The 19,327-nt window shown below is 40.7% G+C and overlaps 1 protein-coding gene across 4 annotated transcripts; it reads left to right on the top strand.

Moving 5' to 3' along the window:
- Positions 1-142: 142 nt before the first annotated feature.
- ggctb (gamma-glutamylcyclotransferase b) lies at positions 143-19,080 on the top strand. 4 transcript variants are annotated; one of them, XM_037074695.1, is made up of 5 exons: positions 143-198; positions 11,198-11,322; positions 11,412-11,557; positions 11,680-11,812; positions 18,563-19,080. In XM_037074695.1, the coding sequence occupies exons 1-5, from the start codon at positions 156-158 to the stop codon at positions 18,725-18,727; spliced, it is 612 nt and encodes a 203-aa protein (XP_036930590.1). In that variant the 5' UTR covers positions 143-155; the 3' UTR covers positions 18,728-19,080. The 4 variants fall into 4 exon arrangements, with proteins under 4 accessions (XP_036930590.1, XP_036930591.1, XP_036930593.1 ...); XM_037074696.1 differs by lacking the exon at positions 143-198 and adding an exon at positions 1,038-1,142; XM_037074698.1 differs by lacking the exon at positions 143-198 and adding an exon at positions 4,030-4,158.
- Positions 19,081-19,327: the final 247 nt, after the last annotated feature.

Raw genomic sequence — 19,327 nt, forward strand, 5'->3', positions numbered from 1 at the left:
CTCTTCAGACCCAGCAATTCATTTTTGTCCTCTGTAGTGGACATCACGTTTTTGCTAAGTCCTGTTGTTCCTTAAAGAGGACAACTGGAGCTTCAAAATGACACCACATTTGGGGGGTTTGGCCTTGCCAACTTGCCTGTACATGTCTTTTCAAAATGGCCACCATTGAAAAATGCACATCTTATGGAAAAAAGAAAGGTATGCATGATATTCATAATTGAAAAAAAAAAGTTATTTTTCAATTGTTTTAAGTAAGTAAATATCTATATTTGAGTGAGTTTTCAGAGCTGAGCTTATTTATTTTCATTTGAAAAAAGCTAATTTATAAATGTCCTCTGTACTGGACGTCAGGACTTTGTACTTATGTTTGTTTCATATTTGTTCAGTAGACAGCTCTATCACGGAGGCAGAGAGGATTCTTAATAATCATTCAGTGAGACTCAGACATACACTGATCAGGCATAACATTATGACCACTTGCCTAATACTGTGTTGGCCCCCTTTTGCTGCCAAAACAACCATGACCCATCTAAGCATGGACTCCACGAGACCCCTGAAGGTGTGCTGTGGAATGATGAGTCGTCTAGCCATCACAATTTTATCGAACTCGCTGAAATCCTTATGCTTGCCCATTTTTCCTGCTTCTAATACATCAACTTTGACAACAACATGTTCACTTGCTGCCTAATATATCCTACCCACTATCAGGTGCCATGATGAAGAGATAATCAGTGTAATTTACTTCACCTGTCATTTGTTTTATTTGACCACCCCAACACTAAATTTATGTAAAAGAAAAAAAAAAAAGTAATTAAAATAAAAAATTTCCCTGGGTCTCAGGAGGATATACCTGCAGCGGCACGAGCTGGACCGGGATTTTGCCAGCGGTTCGGTCCCGTTCTGTTCTGTGCATCTAAAGTGACTGTTGTGGATTAATGAGACTACACGAGTCCGGACCCAGTCTGTTCAGGTCTGAGGAGATCCGGAGACGCGCGGACAACACAGTGGAATCATCTTAATCATCTTAAAATTGGCTACAAAAGCGCCGCTGTTTCACTGTGTAACTCATTCGGAGATGGCGTCACCATTCATTGAGAACACGGTGGACCTGGGAACAAGAATAATTCGGGCAGCACTATGACGTGAGCGGCTTCTTTGAGATCGCGCTGATCCGCTGGCATTTCCTAATGAAATTACATTTGCTTGTTCATTCTGACACAGTAATACAAAAAAACCCCCACTGAACATTTATTAGCCTACGCACACTCAGCCTCGCTTTTAATAAAACACATGCGCATTCTATAACTGAGATCAGTAAAATGTGAAAACAATATAGACATCACTCTAAAATGAAAAAAGATAGTTGTTGCTTCAGTTTATTTTTTAAATGGATGAGGGTTAATATGTACAAGTTGCACAATGTTGAGCTTTCAGAAATTAAAACACTAAGGGCTTAATATAATATTATTCATAAGATTAATCATTGTTAACTTACGCATTTACATGGTCAGCAATTTTCTGCCAGCAGCCCTCCCTCGCTCTGTTGGCGGCAACAGTGTTACTTTTTGCCATGACGGTTTCTTTGAATTCTAGCCTTGCATAATAAGAATCTACTCATCTTGAGTGAAATACGTGGCCTGGGATCGATCCATTTTCGCATGGAAGCAGAATAATATGATGTCAAATGCCCCCTTTTATGTGAACTTGTGCAGAGCACAAAGCAGAGAACCGGACTTGACAAATTAAGTTGATAACCACCGTCGCAGTACCATTTAACTCTGATTGGGGACTTGGGGCTTTGTTGAGCTGCATCATGAGCACAAAGCCTGACTATGTTGAGCCCCCTTCGCAGTACAGGCCTCTGGTCTGCCATACTCTGTTTTTTCTCTTAACTTTGACCCTACGAACCAATAATTGGAGGGTCTGCGCTGCTGGAAATATTGCGAAAAAGAAAAAAAAAAAAAAAATGTGGCCATTTTAGTGTATGCACCCTATATTTTTTAATTAAAAAAAACAAAACATGAAAAATGTTTTTTTTCCTCAACTCCTCAGTGGGTTTGGTTAGGTTGTCAGTAAATGCATTCCAGATACACAGAACATGTGCTGACAACATCCACTGAAAAAACACATTTCTACATGATTTTGCATCAATTTAATGCAAAAAAAAAAATTAGGCGTTTTACCTTTTTCCAATATTTTCATTTTTACTTCATTGGCAATCAGTTATTCCTCCAAGTCATGACATCAGTCAATATGCCATCCTTTTTACCAAACAGTATACTCATTCCACAGAAAAAAAATATAAAAATCCAACCAAAATCAATGGATCTGCAGAGATTTCACTACTAGTTGGTGATCGACAGGCTCAGAACCTCAATAGAATTTTAGACATATCAGTCTATTTGCCAGCCCACAGAGTCCCATTGTGAACGTAGAAATGTTGAGTACACCAAAGTCTTATGTTAGAAATGTACAGTATGGGTCCCCAGCATTAAGAAACTGCCAGATGCTAGCTAGCATATGAAATTTGCATAATGAGCATAATTGGCATTAATTAGCATTAATTGCCTATTTGGGCAACATTTCAGCAACTGCTTGGCCAATTTGGACAATATTGACATGGTTTGGGGGGTTATTGAGGATGCAGAATTCTGTCAGACTTGGACAGGAAAGAGGACTCAGATGCAGTATTGGCAGAAGTAATGTCAAGTTTTATTAATCTGTTTTTGCAACTCTTCAGAATGAATGATAACAGAATGGCTATGAAAATCTGGAAGACGTACAAGACAAATAACATGAAACACAGAATAACTCAAAACGCTCCCACAGGAGGAAAACCTACTCTATTCTAGAAATAAAGTAAAGTATCAAAATTACAAAACAAAATCACTCCGAAGAGGAAGCGCAAGGGCTATAAAAAAATATCTACTCTTTCTTATCAAACTTAACAAAAAAAAATCGCTCACAAGGAGGAGAAAAGAAAAGAAAGAAAGCTATGAAATCTCAAAATGCAAAACACAAAACCTAACCAGAAAAATACAAACTCAAAATCACTCTTCCCAAGAGGACAAAATTCAGATAAATAAAACAAGAACAATACTTATCAGGACTAGGAACAAGACTGTGGATCAGGGCTTCGGTACACGACATGGAAGACGAAATACTTTGGCAACGCAGACAGGGGAGGACAAAGACTTTATACACATGGGGGAAGGGAACACAGGTGAAAACAATCAGGAATTAGGGATGACGTCAGACCAGGGACACAAGAGGAAGGGCAAGTGACCCGAAACGAAAGGAGAGTTACTTTCAAAATAAAACATGAAATTCACGAGACAGATCCCAAGACAAGACAACCTCACCGCGATGTGACAGAATTCATTTCTGACATTTTCAAAATTCTAAATGGCAGTTTTTTTGAGTCAATTTAGAAGTTTTAGCTGAATCTATAAAAATAAACTGTAGGATATTTATGAACACAATTATCCAAATTATGCAGAATATGTACATTTTAATTCAAATAACATTACACTCTGTGGTGACATTTGAGATTACAAAGGCAAGTACCATATCAAACTATAATACTATGACTGTGGTTACAGGTAGAACAAGAGCAAGAAGGTTCAAAATCTTTTATTTAAAACAAAGATGGAAGCACACAATCTAACAGGTACTATATACAAGTGTGTGTGTGTGTGTGTGTGTGTGTGTGTGTGTGTGTGTGTGCCTGGTAGAACAAAGAAACAATGGCAGTCAATGATATCACATGTGGGTGTGACATGCTCTAGCCCAAGGAATGTGTGTGTGTGTGTCTGTGTGTGTGTGTTTGTGATGTGATGCCAGGTTATAGAAGATGGTTAGTTGCATGCAGAGACCCTGAGTCTCAGGTACTAACGTCGAATTAGCCGTCTAGGAGAGCAGACTACCAATAACTTGACTTGAGGTCACAATAGCACCAAACAGTGGAGAAACACATTAATTGAACACATTAAATCAACCAGAGTTTAAAGACCTGTGATTAGCTGTGCTATCTAAGCCCAGTTCAGTATTACCAGTATTTGAAGAGAAGGTGCTGATGGTTGCAGGAGAATGTTGGGGCTCCAAAGTTGAACAAAGCTGTTCTTGCTGTGCAAGGTTTGGTGAAAGTCGGCAGAGGAGGTAGGTTCACAACAGGACTAGGAATCTGCCTACCAAAGTATGTTGAGCTCAAACTATAGGGGGGCGGTATAAATGCTACACATGCGTATATCAAAGACCATCGGATGGAATTTCACCAAATTTGGTACGCATGCTTTAGAGGCAGGTATTAATTAACATCTTGAGTGCCATGGTGATATGAGAAAGTGGGCGTGGCCTATTCGTCATTAACCATCATTGTTTGTGTTTTATTAATTTATGGTGAGCTGGAAGGACCCAGAGACACGAAATTTGGTATGTTGAGTATAAATGATGTCCAAATGCTGCCCCAAAAATTTGATCCCAATCTGTAAGATGGGGGCGCTATAACATAGGGTGTAAACTTCAAAAGGCTCTCCCCGCCAAGCCATAAGTGCTATTGACTTGAAACTGTTCATACACATCCTCCTGATAGTCCTCTACAAAAAAGCCTCTGCACCACGAAAGCCACTATTATGGATTTTTTGCTAATTTGCATAATGTTAAAAACTGTGAAATTAATAGAACTTTGGAAAGATTGACTCTGTCAACACCAAATTTGCTATATGGCTTTGGTGGATGAAAAGACAAATTTATGTCATAAATGAGCCAGATTGGTTGACAAACATGGCCGCCACAGACCAATGTATTGTTGCAATGGGCGGAGCTTAGAAATTATTGGCCATAACTCCCACAGCCTTTGCCCTATCATCACAAAACTTGGTGGTTAGGTTCACAGCTGTACTGGGAATCTACCTACCAAAGCATGTTGAGCTCACCAAATTTGGTATGCATGCTCTAGGGGTGAGTATTAACTAATATCTTGAGTGCCACGTTGAAAGGTGAAAGTGGGCATGGCCTATTTGTCATTAAACATCATTGTTTGCATTTTATTAATCTATGGCGAGCTGGAAGGACCCAGAGACACAAAACTTAGTACGTTGAATATAAATTACATCCAAATGCTGCTCCAAAAACTTGATCCCAATCCGTTAGATGGGGGTGCTATAATATAGGGTATGAACTTGAAAGGCTCTCCCTGCCAAGCCGTAAGATTTTTTGCTCATGGTGGTATCTCCACATTTCTCCAAAATTATCATGATCATGGAACTGTGATTACTTAAACATTAAAATACCTCATGAAACTTTGAAATACACATCAATAGGTAAAATTTGAATTTACCCAATGAGCAAAAAGTGGTCCAAAATACATCAAAAAGACATGTTCTCCATACATTCAGAAGAAGTCCTCAGAGGAACCAGAATGAAAGTTTTTCTTACGTCTTTTCTAGATGTTGTATAGACGTTTTATTTTGTCTGTTATATAGACGTCATTAAAAGATGTTGTCGAGACATAATTATTTCACATCCAGGAGACGTCATTCAAGGAGCCAGAATGAAAGTTTATATTACGTCTTATCTAGACGTTGTACAGACGCCTTATTTTGGATGTTAAATAGACGTCATTAAAAGACATTGTCAAGACATAATTATTTAATATCCAAAAGATGTCATTCAAGGAGCCAGAATGAACCTTTTTAATATGTCTTAGTTGTTGTAGTTTGTATGTTCTTTAGTCATCAAAATATGTTTTCGAGACAATAATTGGACATCCAGAAGATGTCCTGAATAAGGTCAACATAGCCCACATCTTTTCTGGATCTTAAATCTTAAAAATCTAAACTGGGTTTACTAGTGAGAACAGCTTATAAAAGTAGTGCACTTCACTATGAAATGCAATGACCAGGGTAAAGAAGCTATTATACAATGTAGGAACCTTGAACAGGTGCACAGTATCTGACTATGCAACATACTACATGGATTTCCCATGACAGATGATTTTAGACATGACAAGCAGTGCTCTTTTTTTATTATAGCTGAAACACTCTCTCGCTCTCTCTCTCTCTCTCTCTCTCTCTCTCTCTCTCTCTCTCCCACTGCATCACAGCAGCTAAAAGAAAACGAAAAAAATCAAATAAGCATACATTCAAATTTACATAGATCCAAGCTATCTTTTCCCAGTGGCATTTCTCTTTCCTTTGCTACAGCAAACTACTACTAGCAGACCTCAGTGCTGTCTCGGTCCTGACGCATCACTGTGGTGCTTAAATGACTTTTAAAAGCACACTCTTGTCTTATACTGCTTAAATAACAGAATGCAGAGTTTCCCCCAGAAAACAGCCTCTGTCCCCGCGATATTGACGGGGGGGCACCTGGGAAACACCTTGAAAATACACTGACGTCATCATGACATCACCATCACACCTCTTTAGGAGCTGCAGCGCTGGCTTTCTGTGTGAATTCACTGCAGTTCATCTTTAAGGTGGAGATGCTTCGCTCTGTCTGAATCACCATTGGCGGAGAATTGGTGAACCGCAGCTGCAGCGTTTATGCATCTTCTCCTGCGTGATGGGGCTAATGACACACACCAGTATACTTGCACACAGGCACCAACAGGACCTGCATCAAGTTATCTGACAACCTGGAAGACATGAGACAGTTAGCAGTGCACCTCTGGCCTACTAGCTAATATTGCTATACATCATGCTAATGCTAGCAGGTTGCGCTCCTGCCAGCAGGCAATTGTTTTCCAAGTCGAATAGAGACTTAAGTCATATTCTGGCAAGGTGTATTCGTTCTACATAGACTTTACAATGTTAAGGTTTTGTGGGAGTTAAATTTAGATTCTTACCTCAGGTCCTGTCGATACAGTAGGGGCATAACCACGAAGACAACAGTATGAATAATTTCTTTGATTCTTTTATTTAAACCACTAGAGTATAAATGTCTAAATAAAAGTATAAATTTGCATCAGCTCACACACTCACTGACTGTCCCATTGGCTTACTCATGAAGAAACCTGCTTTTCTGCTTCATAATTTACCCAGAATGCATGTGTGTGTGCAGTGTGAGTGTGTGTGTGTGTGTGTGTGTGTGTGTGTGGTCTGTGCACGTGCGTGTGTGCGGTGTGCATGCGTGTGTGTATGTGTGTGTGTATGTGTGTGTGTATGTGTCACTATTCTATTTATTTACATGGGAACAAGTTGCAAAAGACATAAAACTACAGCTTCTGATCACAATCACATGAAATACGTACATTTTGTTATTCAGTCTTACAAAAGTAAACATGATACAAATAAAAAGTTTTGGAATCTTTCATGATCATCATCTTAAGCTTATCACATGCTGATGCAACACATGACAGGACAATTTCATCAGCTAATTCTGGCTGTCATATAGACGTCCAGATCATGGCCTAGCAGAACGTCTATTTGCAACTCATTTTGGTTGTCTATAGACGTCCAGAACCGGGTCAGGCTGGACTATAATTGCAATGTCATTTATCAACTAATTCTGGCTGTCATATGGGCGTCCAGATCATGGCCTGGACCACCCAATGTGATGTCAGCTTTTCTTGGATGTCCATAGACATTGCTTGCTCAGTGGGTATGTGTGAAGTATGACCCAAATGCCATTAGCATGTAGCTGAAAACCCAGTTTGGAGAAATCTTGGGCTTAGTATGGGTATGTGTTGCACAGATCTTTGAGGAAGACGGCGGCCGATCATCAACTGCGGGGGATAAAGATCAGGGTCGCCAGTTTGGGGCGAAAGAGGTTAGAACCCACAGATTGACGCTTGCGGTTAAATTTTTAGGGGGCCAAGCCCGAGGGGTTGAGGGAACACGTATGCAAGCAGACGCGTTTCCTAGAGCAGTGCTAGGAGCCCTGTTGTAATTGTAAAGATCTTTATTATCATTATATTTCACCTTAAAAACTATTTACCTTGCCTTGTTTGGTGTCATTCTTTTCAGCACAACCTCACATGTGTGACTGGACAGTTATTGTTTCATTTTGACATACTGTATTAGTACAATGGACCTAAAATCACAAAAAAAAACATAAAATCAGAGCAGGAAAAAGTTAGATTTTTTACTTTGAAAACCACAAATATGTTTAATGAACCATTTGTATTACTTGTAATGCAAATATAAATTGTTGTTTGCTAAATTTGTGCATAAGTTTTTGAAATTTACAAAGTTATATATGTAACTATTTGCATTTTTAAATGCAGGCAATGCCTCAGGCTCAGGTCTCCCTCAGAACCTCCCTGCCTGCTCAACATTCAGCAGTCTCCTCATTGTTTTGACTCACAAAGCAAAAAAACGACTCCACTACACACTAAACACACTACACTAAACACTACTTAACACACTAACTATACACTCCACACACGCTATATGTCAGAAATCTCTCAACTCTCAAAATTCGCCATCTCTATCACTGTCTCTCTCACCATCACTGCTGCTGTCAGTCTTCCGCCTCCGTCCCTCCCACAACTTCCCGCTGTTCCTCAGCAACCAAATCACCTGGTTTGCCATATATTTTTGTGACTGGTTGGTGTGGTGCCTTTTTCCACCAATAGGAACATGTTTTTTTGCTTGCAAACAATTTCTGCTTGTGGATACTTACTTGACAAAAGCCCGTTTTTACCGTCTCTTTCCGAACCAGACACAAAGCAAACGTGATGGCAAGGTTCACGAAAAAGCATGGCGGACATTATTTATCATAAGTCCGGTTTTGGATGCGCCGACATCTGTCAACTCAGGAGGTGGGGCGTGGGGGTGGGCTAGCAGCTAGCTACACACGAACGTCCAGAGATTCGGATCTCCTCAGACCGGAACAGACTCGGTCCAGTCTCGTTCAATGTCATTAATCCACAACAATCAGTTTAAATGCAAAGAACTGGACAGAACCACTGGCAAAATCCCGGTGCAGCTGGCGCTGCTGCAGGTATAAATCTGCTTGTTTCTTAAGATGTGTCATGGGAATGGGATCTGCAGTGATTGGCTCTGGTGTGCGGCTATGGTGTGCAATGATCGACTCTGGTGCGCACGTGGCTATAGTGACTATGGTGGCTATGGTTGACAATTCCAGTGGAATTCATAAATCATTTATGAACTCATTTAACGGTATCTTTGTAGTCCAAACAAAGCCGACGTTGCACACCCTGAACCCTTTAAGACCCAAATATAGAAAAACCTAAAAAAAAATGTTTTTGACCTTTCAGATGTTGTTGTAGGAGCCATCTGATGCAGAAATTAAAGAGTTTTTTTTTTTTTTTTTAAATGTTTATGTAGACTTTTAGAGAAATGTTGTAATATTGCAACATTGGGCTTAGGTGGGAGCATAATTTCTGTATATGTACTCATGTTCTCTGAACAACAATTCAGAACAACTGAGGGTTAATTTGCAGGGTTGATTGCTTACTTAGTCCCATAAAGGTATGTAACATTAATACTAATCATACATTAGTCATTTTATTAAGAAATGTATTTAGAAAAACAATAAAACAGCTTGTTCTAGCAACTTCTTCAATCTTTTTTTCTTTTCATACCAGACTTTCATTCATTGTGAAAGCCCCCCGAACAGTTCTTGTCCTCTGAGAAGCACAGGCGAACATCACACTTGCTACATTGTGCTACATTAATGCAGCGTCTGCAGCATCCTCTCCCTGTCTTCACTGGGAAATGCGCAGTTAGGTCCTTGTGTACACCCAGTGAGAGTTGTGCACATCTCTTGGATAGCCTCTTCTGAGGAGTCAGAGGGCTTCCTGATGTCACTGTTGGGCTCCCTTTGCCTGAAGATGGTCGCCCTCTCTTTGGAGTTTGAAACGTTGTGTTGACCAGTATGAGAGAGGATGCTAGCTTTGCCTGAAACTGTCTCCTATTCATTATCTCTTTGCTAGACATCTTGAGAGCTTTGCAGTCCTGCTTGTTCAGGAGCCACTACAGTGAGGATGATTGTGTGCCAGAAGATGTACATATACCAGCGACAGGATTTGATGGGGAACTTGTATTTGGCTGTCCACGAGTCAAGCAAATCCACACCTCCCATGTACTTGTTGTAGGCACCAACAATGTAGGGCCTATCAACCCCAGTGCAGGTTCTGGCAGCTTTGTCCCAGCGTTGAACCTTCTGCACAGATTCAGTTCCAGCAAAGGATGACACAAGTGTGACGGCCCTGTTGTCATACCACTTGACAGCACAGATGTTGTGATTCCCCTCCACTCTGACGTCATAGCTTCCTCTCCCCTTTTTCTTCAAGCTCTTCTTGTCTTCCAGGTTACAGTTGGGCAGGCGCCCCTGCCTGGCCTTTCCAACATAATGACTGATGAAATCTTTTTTCAGCCAGCGATAACTGTCACAGGGGATTGTGTGTTTGTTTGTTTGTGGCTCGATGTCCACGTAATGGACAGTCCATGGTTGGTTGGTTTAGTGTACTCCATGTTGAAAATCTCAGGTCAGTGTGATCCTGATCTGCAGAGTTATTTGAGGCACACACAGACAGACACACACACATACAAACAGAGATTTCTTACTTATATAGAGGGATATTGAACTGTCCTTTGGCTGCTGTGTCACACAAATTTCACTGTTTGCAAGACTAATAAAGGAATTCTGATTCTGATTCTAATAGGAGAGCTGGGACAACATGCATCAAAGGGCTGTGGGTCGGAATTGAACCCAGGCCACTGCTAAGGACAAGAGTTGAGTGCAGGTTCTATCAGTTGAGCTATGATCTTATCTCTGAGCTGGATCTGGTGGCCTAAGGTTAGGTTAGGCTTAGTTAGGGTTAGTGGTTGTTCTGGTCAGGGTTTGGGTGGGGTGAATATCCAGGAAATTAATGCAAGTCCATGAGTGTGTGTGTGTGTGTGTGTGTGTGTGTGTGTGTGTGTGTGTGTGTGTGTGTGTGTGTGTGTGTGTGTGTGTGTGTGTGTATCTATGTGTATGGCTCAGTGCATTTGGCAAACCATGTATTGTGAGTGTGAATAGAGCCCAGTGGCAGTGCAGGGGATTAGCATAAGAATGGTGTGTGAGTGCTGGAAGGCCAGTACTTCATTTCTGTCACTCTGCAACTCATGCTCTCCCAACTCAGCCCTAAACACTCTCCACGTCTCCACCTCTGTGGTTGTTACCTGCTTCTGAGGGCTCATAATCCTCCTCACCTCAGCCCATCTTGTTCTCATCCTCTTCCTGACAGAACCTGGTGACAGCATGGAGAATAACCACACTTTCCTGTACTTTGCATATGGCAGCAACCTACTGAAGGAGCGACTTCAGCTCAAGAACCCCTCTGCGACAGTATACTGTGTTGCCAGACTCAAGGTATGGTCTGATATCACACTTAGTGCATCAATATTGCCATGTAATCATTAACTGCACATGCATCGACTCTTACCTTTACTCTCTTTCAGGACTATAAATTGGTGTTTGGGAACCATAAAGGCCTGGCCAGTGACCGATGGCATGGAGGTGTTGCTACCATAGAGCACAGCCCAGGGGACGAGGTGTGGGGAGTGGTGTGGAGGATGAACATGTCTGATCTAGAGTCTCTAGATAGGTAAAGTTCCAATTATCACTGTCTTTATCTAGTATCACAGAGATTTCCCTGAATGTTTTCCTGTGAAACTGACACCTACCATGTATATGTTTCTGTGTGCATGCATGTGTGCACACACTCAGTCAAGAGAATGTGACGTTAGGTGCGTATAGTCCTGTGGAGCTTTCAGTGAAGACAAAAGGCCAGGAGCTCAACTGTCGTACCTACATAATGAACAGCTGTGTGTATGCCCCTCCATCGCCACAGTACCTCCAGGTAAGACTGCTTTCAGTGCATCCTTGCTCATCCTTGCTGCAGAAGCCATAAACAGCAGCTACTCTGTTAATATCTTTAGCGCCAGTCTCTCTTTCAAACCTTTGGGCCCTAAACACTTATTAAAGAAAAAAAGAAAGTTGATGGGGGAGATGCCTCTTTGTTCAGACTCCATACAAGACATCTAAAACTCAGAACCAGTTACACACTTACATAATTCTAACAATAATTACAAGATACATTGAAAATAGAAATAAAATATAGAAAAATTAGATTGACCATAACACACATATGGAAATTTAGAATACATGTATAGGGTTTATACAGTAGTGCCACAGTTTTGACCTGGATTGACACTGCAATGTGCAAAATAAAAGTGTCTGGTGACTAAAACTTACATTAATGTCAGTGAAGAGGGAGGGAGGGGGTTCAGTGTCAGTGGGGGCCAAAGGCCTTGTGAATGAGGGTGGTTGCAGATGTTACGTTAAATCTGAATCTGTATTAACTTGTAACTATATCTGTCAAATAAATGCAGTGGGGCAAAATGTTTGACATTTTCCTCTGAAATCTAATGAGGTAGAAACATGAGGTATATACTGCAGATAGGGCAGCTACAAGGAGCTTTTACTTTGTGTTGATTCTTGTGGCCCCTGTGGACAAACTCTGTGTGAGAACCACTACCACCTGACAAAACATCTGGATTGGACTTTTTTTCCAGAGGGCCATACTGACTTACAAATGTAAGCAAAGGGCCATACATTGGGAACTAAACTGAATAGCAATATAGACTCATTGTAGTTGTTTGCTGCAGGATTTATTAATGTGCTGCTTCTAACTGATTTTTTGGAGAAATGGTCCGCGATGGCCTGGGCTGTATGTCGTCCATGTGTGAGCTAGCATGTGCATCTGTTCTGCGTATAAGTGAGAGAATGAGTCAACACATTTTTTACTATTTCCTTTTCTAACCAAGCTGTTTTCAGCATGCCCAGTGATGAGGTTTTGTATCTACACTACTTAGATTAATAACTGTAAATGAGGATAGTGAAACACTGTTTTTGTGCCATACCACCAGTCTACAGAACAGCTTCTTTCTTATGGCTGTGAGATTTCTTAATTCATCATCAGCACTCCAATGATAAAACAATTCAAATTTGATCCACTCATCCATCCTGCATGAGTCAGAATCAGAATCAGAATCAGACCTGTTAGTTCAATAATTATGCAGAACAGGCAGTCTTCTTGCTGCTGGTCTTGTTTTCTTCTGTAGATCGTAAGAGGCATTAGAATTAAATACAGACTGTTCATAACCAGTCAAAAACTTTGTGTAGAGCATTTAATGTAGTGTACAGTACAGTACAGTACAATTCTTGAGTAAATCTGTTTTCCCCAGAACTATTTTAAGATGCAGATTAATCCACATTTGCTGTGCTGGTGAGTGTTTCTGGCAGCAGGACAGTGTGTGTGGGTCTGATCTAAAATATCCTCAGCCATGTGTTTTAAATGGTTTAGGAGGAAAAAGATACTGTACATCAAGCTTTGGAGACACGCATAACACCCGCCCTGTTTAGTCATCTCCTGGATCCACACACTTTACATATATTATAAATTGTATCAGATATTCTGTTAATGCAACTTGTAAACTGTGATTTGGTTGTTCTGTTCTGTACATGCGACATCTGTTCATTGTCCTGGGAGAGGGCTCCCTCCTGTGTGGCTCTTCCTGATGTTTCTTCCATCTTTTTTCCCCACTTAAAAGTTGTTGTTTTTTTCTCATCATGGCAAGAGTTTCCTTGGTTCTCAGCACAGAAGATGTCATTCACTATACAGCTTTAAGGCCCACCGGGGCAATGTGATTGTGATTTTGGGCTTTATAAATAAAATGTATTTGATTTAATTTGAGTTAGTATGATACGTTTAATGTTGTTTGGGTATTTAAATGGAATTTGTTAAACATAGACTCTTTGGCCAATTTCTTGGATCCACGCAGCTAAAAACACTGCAGTCTAAAAGCCCTAGATCAGGCCATCCTCCTTGAAATTATGTCTATATACAATACATTTGTACCTACACATCCGATTATACCATTTCCAACAACAAACCCTGGTAGTGAGGGTTGTCGAGACACACCAAAATAACCCTCAGCTGTAATGCATGTGCCTGAATGTATTTGGAATGGCACTGAGTAATTTGATTCATCAACTTCAACATCCCCTCCACCTTTACAGCCACTAGATTATAGCCACAGAAATGTTAGGCTGGGTAACAGAATGAGGACCCAAGTGCGAACACTGACGGGGGGAATAGTTTTCGCAAGTGATTTATTGGTTTCACAAGAATGGGATAGTGAGGGAGCAGGGCGCTCCAGATGAAGTCCCCGTTGGGTAGTGTGGAGGCGGGGTGCAGATGCTGTAGCTCACGGTCTCCGGGGGGAGCGGTGTGCTGGTACACTGGAGGGCACAGAGTGAGTAAGCTGGTGGTAGAGGTGCAGAGAGCTGGGAGGCTGGAGCAGGGAACACAGGAAGCCGGCGAGGAGGTGATCACTGGAGAGGACACGAGAATAATTAGTTCTTTTCAACCAAACAAAACTATCAAAGGTCGAGGTGAGCGACAGTCTAATCGGGAGCCAAGTACCACATCGAGAAGAAATAATCATCTGGCAGCAGGTCGCGTGAAGCGCAAGGTTTTATCAGCAGCTGCTGACTGCCAACTTGCTGCAGGTGTGCGTGTGACGGCGGCTTCGGTCATGAAAACCTCCGCCCAGCCTCTCTGTGCACCTCTGTAAACACAACACAGGGAAACAAGAAAACACACCAAGCACCATACTACCACACAAATATATAGGACATGACAAGTAAGTTGATGCAGTAATTCAGGTTTACTGTCATGAAAGAAATGTGCTTGTCCTTTCAGGATCACTTGTTGAGTACCTATAAATCATTTGAGTTACTTACCACAAGCATGAACCCTCCAAACTGTCTTCAGACAATAATAATCCTGATGATGACACCTTCACCACAATGACAAGTGGTGAGGGAATCAGAATAAAGGCCATTTTTTAAAGAATGACCCTTAGTGGACTAATCAAAGCGTTTGGGGCCAACATTATTAAGGGACATTCATTTTTATTACTTTTGATAACTCAGGCAGTCCCCAAAATAGGAAATCTTGAAATCACCACCCACTCACAGTAAAAGCAGCAATACGCTACTGTTTCAGGGTTATGTTGAGGCTCCACTCGATAAAGGTTTGGGAAAGATCATGGTCTGCTTTTTATACAGAACAAACTAGGAGTGAATGGAGGCAGAAGAGAACTGAAATTTAACCTAAACAGTGATCTTCTCCTGATCTTAACCAAGGTGCTTTTTTGCCTAAATGTTACCACAGACTGGTCTGGATGCAGACCTTGGCCATCAGCCCTGTGTCTCCAGCATGGTACACTATATTAACTCAAAGAGAGGTTCTGGGTGAACATAATCCAGGCAGCCATTAACAACATGATTATGAAAACAATATACGAGCATTACAGTAATATACAGACAGAATTCACAAGAGACAGGGCCACTTCTATGCACAGTGCAGGTAAACATTACCTTCTTCAGAACAGTTATAAAGTTAAATGAAACAACACAACACAAACTCAATGTCGAACTCTTCATGAGATGAGGACTCGCTGCAAAACATATATATTGCATTTGTTTAGTAGAGCATTTCAAACAGAATCATTTATGACACCTTTACTCCTGGCAATAGGCTTTATGTTTGTACATAGACCAAGGGTACTTTCAGTGACATTGATGATTTGGTGTGGGGAGCTGAAAATCAGGATTTCTGTTTGGAGTTATTAAAAAAAAAAAAAATTAAAGTAGAAATGAAAATGAAAGCTATCCAACATTTGATGTTGCTGAGACAGTTAAAAACAGCAGCTTGGCTTTTTGGATTACCAGGTCTCATCATAGGTTGTTTGACAGTTTGTCAGTTTGTGGCAGCATGTCTGTCTGCTTCTGTGTCTAAAGTGCTAAAGTCTTGCCTACCAACATTTAGCAGCTGTTTGAACACACTGTTTACACTGATTTCACCATTTACACTCCATTTATAAAAGAAGACGACATCTAAACGGCATTACAGGATACAAAAATACAAAATACAAAAATTGTATTGCAGCTGTATGAGGGCAGCTCCATTGCAGTTGGTCGACCCCTGAAGGCATAGCAAGAAGCAACATCCAAATCATTTTGTCCAGTTCAGTTACGGAGTTACAGAATGTTGATCATGTTTCATTTTGTGTTCTGACCAGTTTAGGCAACTCAAAGCTCTTGGCTGAGTTAGGGGGACGTGATTGTCTTATGTAAATAGGTACTGAACACTGTTTTCAAACACTAAACAAGATTTCTTGACTCGAAAAAATGAACCAAAGTCTTAACCAAAGTGTCGTATGGAACAAAACCTGCACAACGTTAACCTTGGTCTCTGGTGTCCAATGCTTATAAGAGAACAAGTCTCACCAGTGAACATAATAAAGCAGTTACATGTACTCCAATAAACATGATTTATGAGAGTTCACCAGAATATGCACATATCCACTCAACAGTCTAAACAATGACCTTTGAAATGGTCCCTTCTTATTCCGAGTGATGTCAAACATTATTGTTCAATACTGTTATTTTGAATTAGAAAGACAAAAGATTATGTTTGTGAATCAGGTCAGGGGGCGTTTACTCTGACCCATTTCTCTCTGTGAAGCATCTGGAATAGGGCTCAGTCCGGTCACAGCCCTGGTCACCTGACTCTTTGATCAACAGGTTAAAACAGGACACACCCCCTCTGCCATGCTATGTGTTACAGATCTGACACGTTGTGAGCTACAATACCAGATTGTTCTTTTGCACATGTGAGAGCTCCAAACATGCCTGACCGAAAGACAGCATGTAGAGAGGGACAGCGTGGCTTTGTGGTCACATTTTGTTTTCATAATATCTATCCACAGTCCAGTATTTGTTCCCCCTGTTGTGCTGGCCACAAATTTACTTGGATCTTTGGATCCTGACATGCTGGAGCTGACAGAGGACTGTAGCTAGTGCTAAAGTACTTCCGAATGTACTACCACTACACTCTATACAGTAATGGTGATGGTTTAGCCATATGATTTGTGTATTAGCAATGAAGTTGAATTTGACATGAATGGCTGACTTTAAGGATCTGTATGTTTTTCTTTCGTGACCACTCTAATTAAAAAGGGACCTCTGGAAATGCAAGGAGTTTTTATTCTCTTAGATGATTCTAAGGGAATAGCGCCCCCAAAACACAACATGTATATCTTAGCGAGACCTAAAAAAAAGTCTCTAGGTGTCGTGACCATAACCTAGCAGGAAGTCAGCCATTTTGAATTTTGAGCTCACTTTTGGTGATTTATAGGTTTTGTACTTTAACAAATGCATCCTAAAGCTTATGCCCAATCAACTATAACTGATGTCAGAGAAATCTTAACACATTTGTGGCAGTCTGAAATGTCTTCTTTTTAAAAAAACAGCTATGTGCTCCTCCTCGCCAGATTACCTGAGTTGCCTCAAACATGGTGAGGAAACAGTTACCTCATTGTGAAGATGCTGAATTGTGAGCTAAACCCAACAGGAAATCAGCCAATTTCACGTGTTATACTTTAATCAACTCATTGGGATGGCATGCAATGGAGGGTTGTATGCGGGTCTTGAACCCTGGGCTGCTGCAGTGTAAACAAAGCCTCTGCATGTAGGACATGTACTCTACTAACTGAGCAACTGATATTGGACCACAATTCATTCATCATTCATATTTCAATGTGCAAAAAAGTAACTTCCAGCAAAAAAAAGACATAGAGCTGAAGCACAGAGAGTCGCTGTCATTGAAGTGATTCACCATCTCGTTTTGTTCCATGGGTGTGAACTGGCGGGATTCAGAGCCTTGCAGACTGAGACATTGCAAGTAGCAGTTCAAGTTCAGAGGGCAGAGGTTACACTGTGTTTTTGTCCAGTTTATTAGGGGTAGTATGTACGCCTTTTATGCTTACACAGACTACTGCTCCCAATGCAGCAGACAACCTTGGCACCATTTCTATCTGACTTATTGTCTAACATATTGTAGATAGTCAGAGATGAATCCTCTTCCTGACTCTAGTCACTTGCTGTCATCTCCCCAGCTCAGCAGCTTTCTCTTCCTCTTGTTCTTAAAATATATGAACAGTAGCTGCAAACATTGCTCTATTCATTTTTGATCTTAAAAGTAATTTTACATGATTGATTTATTCTTTAAATTAAACATGAAGCACAAACAATAACCTTAACTGTGTATCTTTCCCATTGTCTTTAATTTGCCTTGTATAACACAGAGAATGTAAAATGAGGTAAAGGAGGTAATGTCAGTTACCATCCGTAACAGCATTGGTGTGTGTGTGTGTGTGTGCGCGCGTGTGTGTGTGTGTGTGTGTGTGTGTGTGTGTGTGTGTTTGTTTGTTTGTCATGGAACTCACTGAACGATATGTGAAAGTCATTTATTCGGATGGCCTTTACTTTTCTAATGATCCTTTTGTTGTGCCTGATGTCATCACCAGATTCAAGCTTGCAGTTTTGAACCTCAGCGCTCTTGACAGCTGAGTTTCCAAACATCAGCAGTGAGATGGGAGGATATTTGGGGATTTTTGGCTGGTAATGGAGATAAGAAAACCAGGGACATTAGATTAAGGACAGTAATAATATTCATTAGCTTCATCAACCATTGCAGGTCATTGTGATGGGAGCAGAGCAGAATGGCTTACCAAAGGACTACCAGGAGAAGCTGAGAGCAATTAAGACCAACATGTATGAGGGTCCTCTGCCCATGATGGCTGAACTGGAGCAAGCCAGAAGAAGAGCCACAGAGAGGAACAACCACCATTCTGATGTCTGATAAACCAGCAGAATCCAGGTCCACTTTTATCTGTAGGAAAATCCCACCACTATATTTAACATTTTACTGTAGCTTAAATACAATTTAGCTAGCTGCTTACACCTAACTTGGCTAACCTTAATTCCAGTCAGCCAGTTTATGGTGTGGCAATGCAGTTACAGTGTCCGTGCAGGATGGTGTGTCACCTCTGCTTTACAGAACCAACCTGCCTGAAATAACAGCAGGAACAACAATGACCTAAATAATGTGAATTATTCACTGAAAGCATATTTTCATAGTATATGGAAGTAAATGAAAATCTGTGGCTGCCTGGGAGGTTAAGAAAAATTACATTCAAAATCAGTGGCTATAATTTGTTGTGTACAAAACATGTGAGACATAAATATGTTCCTATAATGCTCCAAGAAATGTAATATTTGTGATACTAATGTCATCACAAAGCCAGATGTAACATTATTTGAAATATACATTAAAATGGTTTATGTCGACACAGACACAACTTCTACTGTCATTTCACTAAACTAAAGGACAGAAATGGAAATCAAAATGCAGTTTTCCCAAACTCTTTGGGACTTTGGGCAATAGACAGCTTTTGCTTTA

The sequence above is a fragment of the Acanthopagrus latus genome, chromosome 17 (assembly GCF_904848185.1).
Source record: "Acanthopagrus latus isolate v.2019 chromosome 17, fAcaLat1.1, whole genome shotgun sequence".
Taxonomy (NCBI): domain Eukaryota; kingdom Metazoa; phylum Chordata; class Actinopteri; order Spariformes; family Sparidae; genus Acanthopagrus; species Acanthopagrus latus.

Excerpts from the sequence above, each read along its gene's own strand:
- ggctb (XM_037074695.1), top strand. The coding sequence starts at position 156 with ATGGCCACCATTGAAAAATGCACATCTTATGGAAAAAAGAAAG. Across the intron at positions 199-11,197 it reads ATCTTATGGAAAAAAGAAAG|AACCTGGTGACAGCATGGAG; the intron begins GTATGCATGATA and ends TCTTCCTGACAG. Across the intron at positions 11,323-11,411 it reads ACTGTGTTGCCAGACTCAAG|GACTATAAATTGGTGTTTGG; the intron begins GTATGGTCTGAT and ends ACTCTCTTTCAG.